Here is a 19,633-nt window from a genome sequence, read left to right as displayed (position 1 = left end):
GCTTCATTCATTTTGATTTTATGATAACCATAGAGTCTAAAACTAAAATAAATATTATTTACTTTTAGAAGAACTATTGCCATATGCTGGACTCTTCACTTTCAGAAGCCCAGATTTTCTAATGAAAAGTGATTATAATACTAAGTCTCCCTAGTGTTGAGAGAGAGAACGAGAAGAGTGAGCATGAGCACGGGGGAAGGAGAAGGGCAGAGGGAGAGTGATAAGCAGGTTCCCTGCTAAATGGGGAGCTTGACTTGACTCGGTGCTTGATTCCAGGACCCCTGGTTCATAACCTGAGCCCATGATCAATGCTTAATCAACTGAGCCACCCAGGTGCCCCTAGCTTTAAGTTTTTTATAGATTTTATAAAGTTGAGAAAGCCCCTTGTTTACTAAGAGTTTTTACCATGAATGGTTATTGAATTGTGTCAAATACTTTTTATGTATCTATGGATATGAGCATGTCATTTTTCTTTTTTTAGCCTCTTGATATGATGGATTATATTAATTGATTTTTGAATCTTAAACACGCCTTACATGCTTGTGGATAAATCCCACTTGGTTGTGGTGTATAATTTTTTTACACGTTTTTGGATGCATTTTGCTAATATTATGTTGAGGTTTTTCGCATTTGTGTTCATTGGAGATAGTGGTATGTAGTTTTCTTATAATGTTTTTGTCTGGTTTTAATATTAGAGTGATGTTCAAAAAATGAGTTAGGAAGTAATTACTCTGCTTCAACCCTCTGAAAGACATTGTAGATAATTGATATAATTTCTTCCCATTTAAAGTGTGGTAGAATTCACTAGTGAACCCATTTGAGCCTGGTGCTTTCTGTTCTGGAAAATTGTTAATTATTGAGTCAGTTTCTTTAATTGGTATAGGTCTGTTCAGAATGTCTGTTTCTTTTTGTGTGAGCTTTAGCAGGCTGTCTTTTAGGTAACTCATTCTTTTCACTAGGTTATCAAATCTGTGAGCATAGAATTATTTCTAGTATTCCTTTTTATCCTTTAAATTCTATAGGATCTGTAGTTATATCTCTTCTTTCATTTCTGAAATTAGTATTTTGTGTCGTTTCTCTTTTTTCTTAGAATGGCTTGAGGCTTAATGAATTTTATTGATCTTTTCAATGAACTAGCTTTTTGTTGCATTGATTTCTAAGATGTGGTTTCTGGGCCTGAATGTGATCTAGCTTATATTTCATGTGAGCTTGAGAGAAATGTGTATTCATCTGTTGTCAGATGAAGTCATGTATAGATATCAATTATCTCCGGTTATTTGTTGGTGTTGTTGAGTTAGCTATGTCCTAACTTATTTTCTGTCTGCTGTATTTGTCTATTTCTGAGAGAGGGGTGTTGAAGTCTTCAAATGTGACAGTAGATTCATCTGTTTTTCCTTGAAGTTTTAGCAGTATTTGCCTCACATAATTTGCTCTTTTTAGGCACGTACACTCTACAAAATGTTACGTCTTCCTGCAAAATTGACTCCTTTATCATTATATAATGCCCTTCTTAATATCTGATAACTTTGCTTTGAAGACTACCCTGTGTGAAATTAATGTAGGTACTTTTACTTTTTTTGATTATTGTTAGCATGGTATATATTTTTTTGTAGTTACTTTTAATCTGTACGTCTTTATATTTAAACTGGGTTTCTTATAGACAACATATAGGTGGGTTATGCTTTTCATTTTATTCTGACAGTTTCTGTCTTGAATTGGTGCATTTAGACATTGTCATTCAAATTGATTATTTATTAATATCTACCATATTTGTTACTGTTTTGTATTTGTTGTCTTGTTCTTTGTTCCTATTTTTGTCTTCTACTTTTTCTGCCTTTTTTGAGTTTAAGTAAGCATTTTATATAATTCAACTTTCTCTCCTTTCTTAGTGTATCAGTTATACTTAACTGTTTTAACCTTTTTAATGGTTGCCATAGAATTTGCTACTAAAGTCTACTGTCAGCAGCATACTACTTCATGGGTAGTGTGTGTACTTCATAACAACAAAATAATCATTCCTTCTTCTTGTCCCTAGTATTTTTGCTATCATTAATTTCATATATAAGTATACATAAGCATGTATATATGGAAAAATGAATAAGCATACATAATGAATACAGTGCTGCTGTTATTATTTTGAACAAACTGTTGTGTATTAGATCAATTTAAAATATAAAAAAATTTTATTTTACCTTCACTATTCTATCTTTCATGCTCTTGCTTTCTTTATGTAGATCAAAGTTTCTTTAAAAAATTTTTTTATTTATTCATGAGAGACACAAGAGAGAGGCAGAGACACAGGCAGAGGGAGAGAGAAGCAGGCTTCAAGCAGTAGGGAGCCAATGTGGGACTCGATCCTGGGACTCCGGGATCATGCCCAGAGCCAAAGGCAGATGCTCAACCACTTAGCCACCCAGGTGTCCCTAGATCAAAGTTTCTAACCTGTATTTTTTCCTTCTCTCTAAAGAATTTTTGTTAAGAATTTTTTTTCAAGCCAGTCTACCAGCAGCAAATTTCCTCAATTTTTGTCTAAGAATATCTTTATTTCTTCTTCACTTTTAAAGGATAATTTTTCAGAGTAGAGACCTTGAAGTTGGGATTTTTCTTTTCTCACCACTTAAAAATTTTCCCTCCATTCTCTTCTTAGTTGCATAGTTTCTGAGGAAAATCAGATGTAATACTTATCCTATTTCCACTATGATATTGTATTTTTTCCCTTTGGCTTCTTCTAGAAATTTATTGTTATGTTTGATTTTCTGTAATTTGAAAATGATATACCTAGGTATAGTTTATTTTGGCATTTATCTTGATTGGTGTTCTCTGAGCTTTCTGAATCTATGGTTTGGTTTCTGACAAAAATTTGAGAGAGATTCTCAATCACTGTGTTTTTTGTTTTATTTTGTTTTTTAACATTTCTTCTATTCCTTTCTAGCTTCTCCTTCTGGTATTCCTATTATTTTGTAGTTGTCCCAGTCCTTGGTTTTCTTTTCTTTTCTTTTCTTTTCTTTTCTTTTCTTTTCTTTTCTTTTCTTTTCTTTTCTTTTCTTTTCTTTTCTTTTCTCTTTTCTTTTCTTTTCTTTTTTTTCTTTTCTTTTCTTTTCCTTTCTTTTTTTTTTTCCCCCAGTTTTTGTTCTCTTTGATTTTGGGTTTTTGAGGATTCTGCTGATATATATTCTGGTTTATAGATTCTTTCCTCAGCCATATTTAGTCTATTAATACTCCATCAAACACACCCTTCATTTCTTTTACTGTATTTTTTACTGCTAGCATTTCTCTTTGCTTCTTCCTTAGGAATTCCATCTCTCTGCTTTTACATTGTCCATTTGTTCTTTTATGGTGTCTCTTTTATCCATTAGAGCCTTTAGCATAGGGCTCAGCATAATATTTTTCTTGATAGTCAGACACTATGTACTTGGTAAAAGGAATTGCTATAAATAGGCCTGTAGTAATGTGGTGCTGAGGTGTCAGGGAGAAAAAGCATCCTTAACCCTATGATTAGGTATTAGTCTTTTAATCAGCCTTGCCTTTAGACCCTGAACTTTACAAGTGTTTCTCAGGATTTTTTCAACCCCCTTTGGTGGGAGAAGATGACTATAGTTGACTGTAGTTGGATATTTCCCTTCTCTAGGTCAGTTAGGCTCTTATAATACCTCAGGAGGTTAGGATTGGTAAACTAGTTTCTCCTGAGGGCAGGTCTTGTTAACAGATTGCTCTGGTATATTTCAAGTTCATTTTTCTTTTCCCTTGTAAGTCTGAGAGGATTTTTCCAATATTTATTATGAAAACCTGGTTAATCACCTGGAAATAAATCGCACTATAAATATAGGGACCTATAACTGGAGGGGTTGAAAGCATGTCTCCATTACAGTTCAATTTTCCCTACCTGGTCACTGCCACAGTGATTTCCACTTGTGTGTCTCTGCTCTGATGACCCATGATTCCCTAGAGTTTGCTTTGTATCTCGCCATTCTTGGGGGCATCAGTTTGCCCTGTTCTTCTCCCCTCTCTTTGGATCCTAGAAGAATTCTTGGTTTATTAGTCCTTTCAGTTTTTTATTTGATAAAATGGATGGACTCATGGATTTCAGGATTTTTGCTTTTAGAACCAGAAGCCTATATATTGGTTTGTTTTATCTCTCTCTTACTGCTGATTTGCCCTTGATTTGAGCAGCATTATAGAAGTGTTCAGCACAGTAAGGAAACTGGAGCACTAGCATTTTGATAGCAGAAATGAAAAGAAGAGCCCACAATCAGAAATTATTAGAGAATCATACAAAGGAAAGAACTTGGGAAGTAGCTCAATAACATTATGTATGAATTCAACTCTGAGCTGTACCTTTGTGGTTCTGATCCAATCAAAGGTCTAACTATAGCAGTAAGGCAAGATAGAGAATCAAAAGTCATTCAGGTTGTAAAGGAAAAAATAGAACTATTCCTTTTACAGATGACATGATTGTCTATGTAAAAATTCTTAAGAATTAACACACACAAAATTCTAGTAAGTTCAGGAAATTTGCAAGAGACAAGTTTCTTACACAAAAGTAAACTTTATTTTTGTGCATTAACAAAGTATAGAAGGAAACCAAATGAAAAATACCTTTAACAGAAGCTCCAGAAATTTAAATGTTTAAAATATAAATGTCCAAAACATGTAAGGACCTGTGTGCTGAAATATGCAATTGCTGATGAAAGAAATGAAAGTATTAAATAAATGATGAGATATATTGTGTTCATGTATAGGAAGGCTCAACACAGTAAAGATTTCATTGAGTTGATCTGTAGATTTAACCCAATACCAATTAAATCCTGGTTAGATTTGTTTGTTGATATACGCAAAGTAATTCTAAAATTTATATGGAAAGATAAAGTAACGAGGATAGCTAAAATGCCTTTGAAGAAGAATAAAGTTGAAGGAATCATACTTGCCTGGGCTTTAAAACTTACTATAAAGCTCTAATAATGAATACAGTATGTGATATCAGCAAGATGATAGACACACATGTCTCTGCAACGGAGTCTAGAAATAGTCCTACACGTATATGGACAATTGATTTGTGGCAAAGTTGCAAAATCAGTCTAAGGGAGGAAAGATGATTGTATGCCAAAAAAATGGCTCTTGACCTAAACCTCCCACCTTGAAAAAATTAACTCAAAATTAACTCTAAATGTAAAATATAAAACTATAGACCTTTTAGAAGAAAACATGTAGGAGAGAATCATTGTGATTTACATTAAGCAAAGTCATTTTAGACCTGACAATCAAATCATGTACATAGAAGACCGAAATTGATAAATTTGACTTTGACTTCATCAAAGTTAAAATTTTTTAGTTTGTAAAAGATGTTACAGGCTAAGGGAAGATGGTAGAAAATCTATTTGGCAAAGGTTATATCAAGAATATATAAAGAAATCCCTTAAATAGTAAAAAAAACCATAAAATCCAATTTAAAAAAATGGGCAAACTTGAGCAGACACTTCATCAAAGAGGATATAAGGATGTCAAAATAGCACATGAAAAGATGTTTAGCATTATTAATCAATAGGATAATGTCTATTAAAACTAGTATAAGATACAACCACACACTTTGTAGAATGGCCAAAATAAAAAATACTCATGGTGCCAAGTGCTGGGGAGGATGAGAAACAACTGTAATATATTAGTGGTGGAATTGCCAAGTGGTACAGCCACTGTGGCAGTTTGGCAGTTTTTATTACAAAGTTAAACATACACACTTACCTTACAATTCAGCTCTCTACTCATAGGTTTGTATTTATGAGAAATGAATGAAAACCGTGTTCACACAGAAGCCTTTATATGAATGTTTACAGCAGTCCTATTAGTAATTGTTAACTAGATACAAATCATATGTACACAGACTGTGGTAATCCATTTATAAAATGGAATACCATTCAGCAATTAGAGGAATAAACTCCTGACATGTGCAGCTACTTGTATGTGTCTCAAAGGCATTATGTTGAGCTCAGAAAGACAAACCCAGAGGGTTCCATACTATATGATTCGATTTATATGACATTCTTGAAATGTCAAATCTGTATTGAAAAATAAGATATGAGAAGTTATTCAAGATTATGGGATTTGGAAGTATGTGATTTAAAAAGCTCTAAAGGGATAGGATAAATGATTTTCTTGGTGTGATGGAACTGATGTGTATCTTGATTGTAGTGGGGTTATACAAATCTACATATCTAACATTTTCAGAATTGTGCACACACACAAAGTAAGAAATAAGAAAAGTCAATTTTATTGCCAGGTTATTTAAAAAATAATTAAAAATAGAAAATTTCTGTTAAGGCTGAGTACCAAATAACTATTTCAGCCTTCTGTATAGAGCTGTTTTGATATTTGTTTTCTTTATTGGATAATTTCTTTATTGGATAATTTTACTTCCAGGGTATACTTTATAATCCTGCTTCTGTTAAATAGGCTGTGCTTGGCTGAAAATGCCATTGGGCCTCCCTTCTGTGGCATATTTTGATCCTGAAAGGCATTGGAGGATGCCCATAGTTAAGGTCACACATGTGTCATTAGAAACTCTCTTTAATTTTGAAATTTTGAACTTTTTAGGTGTTAAGTTATATCATTAAATTTCTAAAGTATTCATGTATCCATGGATTATACGTGGTTACTGTAGTGGTGCTGCCACTTGTAGCATGTCCACTAAATTTTCATAAAGGGACAAGAACAATAGAGCATTGTAAGTAGTCATTTTTCGATTGGGATTAAATTGTAAAGTAGTAGGCTTTGAGAGTTATTTCTTCTACATTAGAGTCTTTTTAGTAAATATCTATTGGCTATTTATAGAGTTATGAATGGAGCATATCAAAAGGCTGTTTTGTTCTCAAACTATGTAAATACCAGGATATACTATATACTAACATATAACTGTGTCAGAAGTTTAGAAGAAATTCCTTTAAAAGTAAAAAAGTTAAAGATTTTTTTTTCCTAATCAAGACAGATTTTGAGACATTTCAATCACAATTTATAAACTTAGATTTTTTTTGGTTATATTTTGTCAGAGATAAAATAGGCTGATAAAACATAAAATCTGTTACCAGAGGAAGGTAAAAATGTGTAACAGCCTGATTAACTTTAAAATAGGACCTTTAAAGAATACTTTTAAATAGCCTTGAGAGTGGTAGTAAAATCAGTTTATAAGACTGCCTGTCTCCTTATCAGGCTGTAAGAAAAGGTAGACATTACTGAGAGATATCATGGCTAAGGGCAGGCTTAGTGATTTCATGTGCTACCAGTGTATTCCATGTGTCCTTACATTTTACTGTGCTGCATCTCACTGTTTTCCTTATTTGACTCTGCAGATAAATGTATTTTACTTATTTCGGCATGTATTTCCACTGATGTCTGAACTGATGAATGTGACAGTTTGTGTATCAAGTTCATTATGTATTAGGCAGGTAGGCAGTGTTCTTTTAGAGTGAATCCTCAGAAATACATTGTCTAAAAATAGCCATTAAATGTATCTGGAATTAGAAACTTTGGTTTAGACCTTTCTAATTTTGAACTGTGAAGGAACTTAACTCTTCTAACTTCTGTGAGATTTTTTTTTTTGCATGTGTGTCACTAGAAATTAATTTTGTTGATGAGAAATTACCTTGGGTATGAGACTTGAGTTGATTTCTTTTACAGTTTTGTTCCTGCTCGATCACTCTTCATCTCAGAAAAGTTTTCTAGTCAAAGAAATAGCATAGAAACAATGGTATTAGATATTTTATATAATTTTAATCATCCTTTGCAAGATTTCAATGTATTTCCGTACCAAATTAGGCTATATAAAAGAAGAAACCTTATGAAAAAGTCAAAAGATTTTCTCCCTTTCCTGGTACCTTAATCTTAATGAAACTTAATCTCCTTTTGAATTTATTCTGGCAATTATTTTGTCTGTAGTGTTTCTTAAGATATTAAAAATATCCTTTTAAGAGGGGAGGGAGTGTTGGATCTTGGGCAGTCTTTAATTTTTTAACTTATGAATGCCATTCTTCTCAATATACTTAAGCAGTTCATCTAGCTGAGATACATGGCTTGTTTCAGTACAAAGCAGATTGAAAAGCCAGTTTCTGAATCCTAGGAACTGTCTTGAACTGAACTTTGGTTATGTATTCAATTTAATCATTTCAGTTATACATTAGGTCTGTCTTTTGATATATGTTTAAATAATCAAATACCTCAAAAATAATAAAACTTTTAGGATCACATGGCATGAGTTATTTACATTAGTTATTTAAAAAAAATAAATAATGGACAATTTCAAATGAATAAAATTATATTAAAATCAAGTCAAATTTTATATAGAAATTTTAATGGAACCTAAATATAGTACATATTTTATATTAGAAATAGAAATTAGTCATGTTCATATATAGTTATTATATATTCTCAGGTGATTGTGGGCCAAGATTATGTGGTATTCTTTAATAATATGGATGAGAAAGTTCTAGAGAGATAATAAGTATGCTGAGTCATTAGAGATATTATTATACTATTTTCTTCATTTTTTTCTAAGGTCTAGCCCTTTATGAGTATGTTCTTAAAATAAATATTACTTTCTAATTTAATAGAAGCTTATTAAGAACTGGAAGATGGTAATTATTTTTAAGATTAACCCTATAGATTGTTAGTGTCATTTTCCTTAAAAGGAGACAGGATTATTAAACACTCCTAACTATTCCTGAAGTAGAATTGCTACATATAGAACATGATATGTTATAGTACTGTCTATTGAAAAGTTTAGCAATTTTACTTTATGAGTGAAGTCAGTATACTTTTTGTCTATCAAGTAAAATATTCCTATGAAAATCTGTTTCTAGCTATACTTTTCAAGAGAATCTTCTATGTTGTATATACTAGTTTTGGCCAACACAGATACTTGGTTTTTGGTTATCCTATGTACTTAGATCCTCTACAGATGAACTGTTGTGTCTAGACAGGAAGTGGTAATGTAGGAGATATAGGAATGGGCTGAAGTATCCTTTATATTTGCCTTTGTATCTAGGGGAGTTGGAAATAGGCAAGAATGGAGAGAAATTTTGTATGGCAGTACACAGAATTTTGCAAGTTTATTGTGAGCCCTGCAGCAATCCGATGCATTTTAGTTACTGGTAAGTTTGTTAAATTATGTTTGAAAATGTACCTCTTCGAAGATGGCCATCTATTTACTATTACTCCACCATGTCAAATATACCTATTTTAAAGATTTTTTTGAAAAGATATGGTATTGCTATTGCATTCAGTTTTAGGAATAATTTAAAATACTTTTGTTAGTGAATGCATTTGACTTTTCAATTGTTGTCATAGTTAAAACTGAAGTGAAATTAACTTTATGTGGGTAGCATAGTCATGTGTTAAGATTTTGGAATAAAATTCATATTTTTGATTTTGTAATGGAACTCCAATGTGATTAGAAGTCTGGGTAATTACTTAGATGTTTGAGAAAGAGTAGCCCTTCTGACATAAAAGAGTAAGCATATCCATGGCATCCTTGTAATTTTATATAGTTCTACATAGGAGGGTGATTTATTTTAATTTTTTTTTTTTTTTTTTTTGCATTTTTTTCATGGACCATGGGGACCATAGGCATTTCCAGTCTTTTCTTTTTAGCAGTGTTGATGTTTAGGAATTAGTCATCTTTCCCCGTAGTCACTAATTCAGGTGTAGGTAAGAATTCCATGAAAAGATTAGGACATTGTGTAATCTCTATGCAGTAGATTCTTTATTCTTCTCAAACATTTAGGCAGAAGTATTTTGTGTAGTAGTACCTATGCAATTATTTGTGAAGTGGCTTTTACTGTTGACACAATTCATTAAAAATGGACTAGATTGTCTAATAGCTGTTCTTCTATACAGAAATATTTTAAAAAATCCCAAAGGATTCTTTGGTAGTTGTGTTTAATTTGTAAATATCTAACTTTAGGACAAAGTAAAAGAACATCGTTGACTTGTAATACTAGTTTACTTTTTTGTGTGGTTTAAAGAAATAGGGCCAATTAATGTAACTGAATTTTAATTTCCTGTAATGAAGTACTTTATTTCCAGAAATACTATATTTTTTCTACCTGATGTCATATAACCCATTAAACTATCAATTTTTATAATAATAATAATTTTGCTATTGATTCTTTTAATGAGAATATTTCTGATTTGAACTAGAATAGCCACATTATCAGAAAAAATGTGTTGTCATTCTATTGAAACCAGAAAATTTAGAATAACTTGAAAGAATAGAATCACTTTTGGACCTTAGTGATTTTCAAGTTTTCCTCATTAACGAATTTTCTTAATTCCTTGAAGAAACGAGTACTTATGAATTTAAAATATATTTGGAAATTTGTGGTTTTATACTTTCTTATGAATATAAATAGGCAATTTAGAGTACATTATAAGGCACAGTAAATAGATAATTTAATTGCTGATGAAGTTTGGCTTGTTTATTGTAATAAACTATAGTAAGCATGTACAGTGAAGGAATATATATTTTCTTAATTAGGAATGCCATCATGTATTAATGCTGTTAGTTGAAAATTGTTCAATGTAACTTTGTGAAGTAGTATATTATCAAAACTTAATCCAATGCAGTCATTTATTTTTCTTTTGTTTCTTCATTCAACAGACATTATCAAGTGCTTTATCTTTGTCTGGCACTTATCTTTGTGTGCTTTTATGTGTTTGTGTATACATTGTGTAATTAATTGCCACTTCCATTTCAATATTATACAGATCATTTGTTTTTCTGCTCTCATGAGCTTTCCTGAGTGAATATATGGACACAAATAACATGTATATTTCTCTGGATATTTTCTAAAAAATAGAAAGTCTTTTTAAAAAAATAGGTATAAATGAAAAGTTTATTTCAAAAACAGGTGTGTTCTTCCAAAGCAATGTTGCATATATATTTAAATTTTCTAAGATAGTATGTTCTTCAAAAGAATGTTATGGTAAAAGTCTTTATGGAAATACTGTGGAGAATTGATGTATTTGTAGATGTGTTTCTTATGTTATATTTACTTAAAACAGGTAATGTACATATGTGTAGGTGAACTCCAGTGTTTGGCTTTGGGATATAAAAAAAAAAGCTATGCATTTATGTTTTGATTTTTGATATTTAATTCTAAAGAGATGAGACTAGTTTTCTCATGCTTGTGAGAAAATATAGTCATGTACAATATAAAATATAGTAATCATTGTCAGCAAAATAGAGATTAGTTTTGAATTTGGTTTTTATCTTTTCGCAATATAAAATTCTGAAACGGAACACTATGTTTATAATCAACATTTGATGATTACATAATGAAATTGTCTGTACTTTACATGCAGTGCTACTCTTTTGGCATTCCTGGTTGAACTACTTAAAAGTTCAGTAGCCATGCAAGAACAGATGCTGGGTGGAAAAGGCTTTTTAGTCATTGGCTACTTACTTGAAAAGGTAAGTGATATGTATTGATGGTTTTATTGTGTAGTATTCATAGCTGAACAACTCGACAACCCCTAATTATATTTTTTCTATAGTTTTTCTTTTCATAGACTGTTCATTATAGTAGGCTAATCCACACATATTTACTTTTATATATTGCTTTTAGATTTAAGTGTAAACATTGAAATAAATTGAGTGCAGGGAAATCTGTGTTTTTAGGAATTTTGAGTAAGATAGAAAATAAAGAAACTTTTTTCCTCTACATTTAAAGTTAAAAGTATTTCCCCTTAATACTTTTTTCTTATTGTTTCTTCGCTATCTTTAGATTCAAACTAAGTTTTAGAACCTTTGTCAATTTTATTTTAAGTGGATTTTTATTTTTGCTTAATTTTCCAATTTTAAGCTAAAAATATCTTTGTTTTGTAATAAGCAAAACAATTTGTGATTTGTCTCTGCTTTTTTTTTTTTTTTTTTTTTTTTTTTTAAATTTTATTTATTTATGATAGTCACATAGAGAGAGAGAGAGAGAGGCAGAGACACAGGCAGAGGGAGAAGCAGGCTCCATGCACCGGGAGCCCGATGTGGGATTCGATCCCGGGTCTCCAGGATCGCGCCCTGGGCCAAAGGCAGGCGCCAAACCGCTGCGCCACCCAGGGATCCCTGTCTCTGCTTTTAATATATTTGAATATTTAAGGTAGCTTTTCTCAAATCACTACGTAATATAAATAATAGAAATTAGATGGGTTTAATTTTCCCATCTTGTGTCATTTGTCTCTTTTTTTTTCTTTTTTCTTTTTTTTACCTTCTTTGCTTTAGTCATAGCTGTACAATTCTGGTAATCATGGATTTCTGATTATGGTCTCAAAGAATTTGGTTGTATCATATGATTTCTTTTAAAAATTAAAAGGGGAAGTCATGAGTACAAATACTGGCTTTTTTCTTTCCTAAGGAAGTATCTGTTACCCTCATTAGCTCTCTCAAGCCTATTCTTATCAGTTAACTCTAACATTCAGCTACTCTGAAATAGAACTCTATGAGAAATAATAGAGGTGAGTCCACGAATAAGAGGAATAAACTTATTTTTCCCTTTCGAAATAATTTTGAGGGGACTTTTAGAAACAGTTTTTTCAACTCAGATTGTTCACCTCTGAAATCCTTGTAACTTATTTTTGCTTTGAAACAAGGATTCTTCTTTTTTGAAGGATTGGTGATTGAGGACTGGTAGGTTATTACATAGATTGATCATTGGCAGCATTTCTGTATTGAAATAATTTTTTCAGTAACAAGATTATCATTCATGTGTTTGGTTTCATGGAAAACTTTTTTTTATGTCTAGAGTACTTAAGTATCATTTAGAAGATTTATGTGAAATTACATTTTACATGAATTAGATATTACGAAATGCTTTGTGTTATTACTATGTATTAATAAGATCACTAACAAGAACTACCCCTTGAATATACTTTTCATCTATTTGCTGAGATTTGATCAGCATAATTCTAAAGTGAGCATTCTTTTACACTTAAAGCTTAACTTAAAATATGAAATTCAGTGAGGGGTGCCTGGCTGGCTCAGTCAGTAGAACATGTGACTCTTGATCTCCGGGTTCCACGTGTGAGCCAAAAGTTGGACAAGATACTACTTAAAAACAAAACCTTAAAATTTTTTTTAAAGAATTAGAAATTCATTGAAAAGATTGTAAGTCAAATAAAAAGACATACTCAGTTTTTCCTTTCACTCAGAATTAATATCCTTAAAATTCTATTGTCACCTTAGGCATAAAATGAGATATCATTTTGGCTTTCATTTGCATTTTTGGAAAATTTGAATAACATTGGACATACATATGTATTCATAGCACATCCACACTTTCTCCTTTGAACGGAGTAATTATCCATGTCCTTAGCCAGTTTGCCCGATTTCCTTTCAAGACCCCTACTCCTAGGCAATCTATAATCTACTTTTGACTCTGATTTTATGTATTCTAGGTATTTCATATAAGTGAGATCATATAATATTTGTTTTTTTGTATCTTGTTTCACGTACCATAATATTTACAAGATTTCATCCATGCTGTAGCATCTATCAGTACTTTATTCCTTTTCATGGCTGGATAGTATTCTCTTGTATGCACATAATACATTTTGTTTATCTATTCAAATATCGACATTTTTGTTTTTTCCATCTTGCATGGTATGAATAATGCTGCTATGAATGTTCTTGGACAAGTTTTTGTGTGGACATATATTTTTATTTCTATTCTGTAGATACCTATCTATGAATTCACTTGCTGGGTCCTATCGTAGCTCAGTGTTTAACCACTTGAAAAACTACAGATTGCTTTCCAAATTGGCTCCTTCATTTTACATTATCATCAGCAGTATATGTGGTTTCTAGTTTTTTCACATCCTTGGCAACATTTGTTGTCTGTTTTATTCTAGCTATCCTAATAGATGTGGCATATCATTTTTTGTTTACAATTCTGTGATGTCTAATGATGTTGAGTATCTTTTTGTGTGCTTATTGGCTATTTATGTATTTTCTTTGGAGGAATATCGATTTAGAACTTTTTCCCATTAAAAAAATTGTGACATTTTTCTATTATTGAACTGTAGCAATTTTTTATTCTGCATACTAATTTTCATTAGGTATATGATTTGCAAAGATAGTCTTACATTCCGTAGATCCCATTATATTTTAATTTGCATTTCCCTGATGACAAATTGAGTTGAACATTTTCATACATTAATTGTATTTTAGTAGTTATCCTCTTTTAGTTAATACCTGTTCAGACTGTTTGCCCTTTTCCATTTGAATCGTTTTATCATTCTTTTGTTGATTTGTGAAAAATCTTTCTTAATCCTGGATATAAGACCTTTGTTGGGTATGTATCATAATATTACTTCCCCTGTGACCTGCTTTTTCATTCTCTTAATGACCTTTTTGATGAATGGAAGTCCTTTATTTTAATATGGGTCACTGTTTCATTTTCTTTTATGATTATCCCATTTTGTTGTTTTTTTTTAAGATTTTTAAAATTTATTTATTCATGAGAGACAGAGACAGACAGAGAGGCAGAGACACAAGCAGAGGGAGAAGCAGGCTTCATTCAGGGAGCCTGATGTGGGACTCCATCATGGGACTCCAGGATCATGCCCTGGGCCGAAGACAGGCACTAAACCACTGAGCCACCCAGGGAACCCCGATTATCCCATTTTAGATCTTAATGTATTCCAAAGCCATGAGACTGATTTATGTTTTCTTTTCAAAATTTTGTTTTACTTTTCACATTTAGACTTATAATCCATCTGGAATTGAGTTTTGTGTATGGCATGAAGTATAAGGGTCAAAGTTCTTCCCCCCCCCCCCCAAATATGTAGATAGCTGGCCTAGTACTGTTTATTGAAGTTGACTTTTCACTGCATTGCAATTTAATTTTTGCCATAAATGCAATAACTATATATGAAGGGATCATTTCCAGAATTTGTCTATTGTAGGTTTTTCTCTTTGAAGCAATACATCACTATCTTAATTTGTATGCATTTTTAGTATATTTTGATATGTCATCTAGGTTTATTGTTTTTCAAGATTGCTTTGGCTATCTTTGAGTTTTTGCATTAGTATATCTATCAGCTTGTCAATTTCCACCAGAAAATGCAAGGATTTTCATTGTGTTATATTGATATCTTTATATTGAACCCTCCAATTCATGCATTTAGTGTATCCCTCTATTTACTTAGGTCTCTTTGGTAATTTTCTATGTAGAAAACTTTCTTTGCTAGATTTATTTCTAGATACTTGAGGTTTTTCAAATGTTAGTTTTTTACATAGAAATATAATTGGCATTTATTTTGACCTTTTATGTACCAGCATTGCTATTCTTCTGTTATTTCTAGTAGTTTGTTAATTTTTCAGATACATTTCTTTGTAGAAAATCTCATCATCTAAGAAATGCAATTTTATTTTTTCCTTTCCAGTATTTATTTTTTATGTCTTTTCCCCTTGATATTGCACTAAGACTTCCAGAATGGTGCTGAACAAAAGTTGTAATAGTGAGCATCCCTGTCTTATTCCAGATCTCATGTGCAAAGCTTTCAATAATTAGCCACTGTGTATGGTATATGCTGTAGATTACTTTCAGTAGATTTTTTTTAACGATTTTATTTATTCATGAGAGACACAGAAAAAGAGGCAGAGACACAGCCACAGGGAGAAGCACGTTCCATGCAAAGAGCCCGATGGGGATTTGAACCCGGGAATCCGGGATCATGCCCTGAGCCAAAGGCAGACAGATAGATGCCCAACCACTGAACCACCCAGGCATCCCACTTTCATTAGATTTTTAAATCATATTAAAAAAACTGTCTACTATAAGTTTGCTTAGAGTTTTCTTTATCATAAACGGGTGCTGAATTTGATCAAATGCTTTTTTGCATTATTTGTGATAATTACGAGTTTCTTCAGTTTTTTTCTTACTGAACTACATTAATTGATTTTCATATGTTAAACCATCCTCATATTCCTGGAATCCTATTTAGTTTTAGATCCGTTCCTATTACAGTCAGTCTTTTTTCCTTAAAATGGCTCATGCCAATGTCACCAGTAGTCTTCATATTCTACATCTTAAGGTTCTCAGTTTTCATCTTATTCGACCTATTAACATTTCAGTTCTCAAAGTCCTTCCTTGTTGAAATGCTTTCTTCAGTTGTATTTTTGTGACAGCATTCTTTTTTTTTAATTTTTAATTTATTTATGATAGTCACACAGAGAGAGAGAGAGAGCAGAGACATAAGCAGAGGGAGAAACAGGCTCCATGCACTGGGAGCCTGACGTGGGATTCGATCCCGGGTCTCCAGGATCGCGCCCTGGGCCAAAGGCAGGCACTAAACCTCTGCGCCACCCAGGGATCCCCATGTGACAGCATTCTTTCTTTGTTTTTTTCTTACCTCCTTGGTCTCCTGTTTTATTCTCTCCTACCAGTGTCTCCTCCTCTTTCTAAATTTTAAAGACTAATTTTCCTCTTAAATCTTTCATCCTTCAATTTTCTCTATCTTAGAGATAACTATTGGTTATCCACAATCTGTTTCCCACTTGGAGTCACACTAGTCTTCCTAAAATGTATCAGACCTTACTGCTACATCATTTGCAGAGTAAATTCCCAATTCTCTTACCTCTGATTTCATCTCTTTATCATCCTCCTTCTTACTTTCTCTGTTGGACATACACTGCCCATGTAAAGGCCTCTTTGCCTTTTTCCTAAAAACTAAAGTGGCAAGTATGAATCCATCTGAGGACTTTTGCATTTTTGTAGATATCCATATGGATTGAAATTCTACACTTCACTTAGGATTTCACTTGTGATACCTTATCAGAGAAGTCTTTACGTATCACTCTGAATACAAAAGTACCCCTTCTATAACCATCACTATCTCCAATCTACCAATTTTTTACAGCATAATTTTGACTTCTTTTTTTACTTTATTTTCTGCCTCTTTTCACTAGAATATAAGCTTCAGCTTCATGAAAGCAGGGACAGTATATTTTTTGTTCTCACTTTATTGCTGTATCTTCAGCACCCAAAAAAGAATGCCCACCTCAATAAATATTTGTTGGATTTAATTGAATTAGTGAAAGCATTTGCATGCTTGTTTTTCACCTTCTCAGATGAATTTTAACACTGTTTTATTTTTGAATATCAGTTGCTGGGTAAACAGGATAGATATTAAAGGTTCCATTTTTATTTTATCATCAACTAATAACAAGTTAATGGTTAAGTGTTACTTAACTTTATCTCCTTGTTTTAGAAGGTATAACTTAGTTATCAAGGAAGGTAGTCTAATAAGAGTCTTTCTTATATTTTTTTAAGATTTATTTATTATTTGAGGGAGAGCGAGAGCATGAGCAGGGGATGGGAGAGGGGCAGAGAGAGAGGGAGAAGCAGATTCTCCCCTAAGCAGTAAGCCCAACATGGGGCTCGATCCCAGGATCCTGAGATCATGACCTGAGCCAAAGGCAATCACCCAACCAACTGAACCACCGAGGCACCCCTAGTAAGAGGTTTCTTTATTCATGTCATTTAAACTATTTTATGAACAACTTTTGAGATCCTTTTTTGTTTGTTTGTTTTATTTTGCCAAAATATGAGTTTGAAGGATATGGAGGTTTTCTCGGGTATTCAATATTTTTGGGTGTTGTTATTTTAAAAAATTGAGTCAAAGTGGTTCAAACATTTAGGAAATATGCTTACTAATGTAACTGGAAGTCTAGTGACAGGTGGCTTATCAGTCATATTCCTGGCGGGAAACAGACATCATGCCCAAACCTGGTTATTGTAAAGAGTTTAACGCAAAGTTCTTTAAAGAGTTGTGAGCATTTTTAAGGGAAATCAGCAAAGTTTGCAGAGGTGAGAGAAGTGAGTGTTTATCATAACTCAAAAAGAAAGTTATTGTAGTTCTAGGAGAAGTTGTACCTGATAGAGAGTTATCTTTAGTAAAAAAAAAAAAAAAAAAAAAAAAAAGTCTGTTGGCCTGAAGGGGTAAAGCCAGGGCCTCCCCAACTTCGTTTTCTTCCTGTCCTTTAATTTCCTACTGGTGTCTTCACTAGCCAAACCCAGTGGTAAGCTAGTAGCCAAAGGAGCCTCCCAAGCTCAGAAATAGGATGGGGAAGGCTGGGGACTAGATCAGTGTGGCTGATAAAACATGTCCATAAAGTTGGGCTTTAGGGTTTGGTTGTCTGGGTCTCAATTATGTCATCAAGGACCCAGGGTTTTTCTGTATGCCTCCTCTGCCACATATTTCATGATTTTATTTGCTGCTATAGCTACTGTCTTTTCAGAAGAAGATTGCCAGGTCACCTTAGTGCATTAGACTTTCACATCCAGGTGGGGGCGTAGGCAGAAAAACTTCTTTCTCCCACTTTTGAAAAACATCCTTCCCTCCAATTTGATTGCTCCGGTTAAGTCTTGACCTACTTTGAATTATTTATTGCCATGAATATTTTGATGAATCACTGTGTACCTGTCTCACCCAAGCAACAGCAACAGTAGCAACACATAAGTGATTCATATTGGATTAGGCCATTTGTTGCTCAGTTTTGGTATCTTGGAAGGAGTGAAATGGATGTTGATGATCAACTACTTTACAATGCACCTCTACTAATTAAATTAATTTCCCATAATTTACTTAATAATATGTTATCTATAGATATAGATATAGATATAGATATAGATATAGATATAGATATAGATAGAATGGTTTCTGCAATAAAAAAGAACATTACTGGTGGTCTATTCCATTGTGGCCTGTTCTAAATGTGGGAAAGACCTCTGTTTTTACTGAATAGCAACTTCTTATAACATCAATTGCTCGAGTTTGATTTAGTTACTTCTGGAGTGGACATTAAAATATAATTGTTTTTTCCTAGCTTCTGAAATTCTGTTTCCAAATATGTTCCATCACAATTCATATAGCATTCATCGTACAGATTATATCTTATATAGTCATTACATAAAAGTAATGTCATAAAGTTTAAATTTCAGAGCATGCATTTTATAGATTTCTAACAATTACAGAGAACACTTTTTAAAATAGCTTTACTGGAGAAAGCAAATATCAAAATAAGGATTTTAAAGCAGTCATTCAAACTAAACACCCTAAAACAGAGTTGGCTATCTTCTTTTCTCTTAATCTGTGATTTGTCTTATCTGTTCTATTCTTATTCTGTTCTTGAATTTGCCATAAATTCAGTTCAACATCTGCTAAGGAATTATGGCAGGACCAGAGAGAAAAAAAGATGAATAAGATAGTATCTTCTTTATATTGAAAGAAAGATATGTGAATAATTAACAGTAATGCAAAGCGGAAGGAAGAAGTAATACAGTAAAGGTAACATGCTGTTGAAGGGAGCTTTCATTTTCTGCCTGGCAGGATTTCTGAATAGGCCAATAAAAAAAACCCACACATTTAGAAAGATATTTCCTAAAGATAAATTTTAGAATAAAAACTATTAACCGAGTGCTATGAAAAAAAAAAAAAAAAACCTGACTTTTTTTTTTTAAGTAATGTGGATGGAAGGCTTCATGTGGTACTTCCAGCATGTCTTTTTTATAACAGAGCAAAGTTAAAAACTTGTTTCCAAATTATGAATTTTTTCATCAAATGAATATGTTAATAATGGCCAATCTGATTTTAT

General features: G+C 32.4%; 1 protein-coding gene across 13 annotated transcripts in view; it reads left to right on the top strand.

Annotated features, from left to right (window-relative positions):
- The window catches only part of NBEA (neurobeachin), a 674,010-nt gene that overhangs the window by 128,031 nt on the left and 526,346 nt on the right, over positions 1 to 19,633 (top strand). For 12 of the 13 annotated variants that reach the window (XM_038573291.1, XM_038573292.1, XM_038573296.1 and 9 more), the window contains exon 11: positions 11,347 to 11,455. In XM_038573291.1, coding sequence (XP_038429219.1) covers positions 11,347 to 11,455 — 109 coding nt within the window. Of the gene's footprint in view, positions 1 to 9,028; positions 9,135 to 11,346; positions 11,456 to 19,633 lie in introns of all 13 variants that reach the window. The other variant, XM_038573299.1, reaches the window with a different exon arrangement.

This window comes from Canis lupus, chromosome 25 (genome assembly GCF_011100685.1).
Source record: "Canis lupus familiaris isolate Mischka breed German Shepherd chromosome 25, alternate assembly UU_Cfam_GSD_1.0, whole genome shotgun sequence".
Taxonomy (NCBI): Eukaryota; Metazoa; Chordata; class Mammalia; order Carnivora; family Canidae; genus Canis; species Canis lupus.
This window is presented reverse-complemented; position numbering and strand designations above follow the sequence as displayed.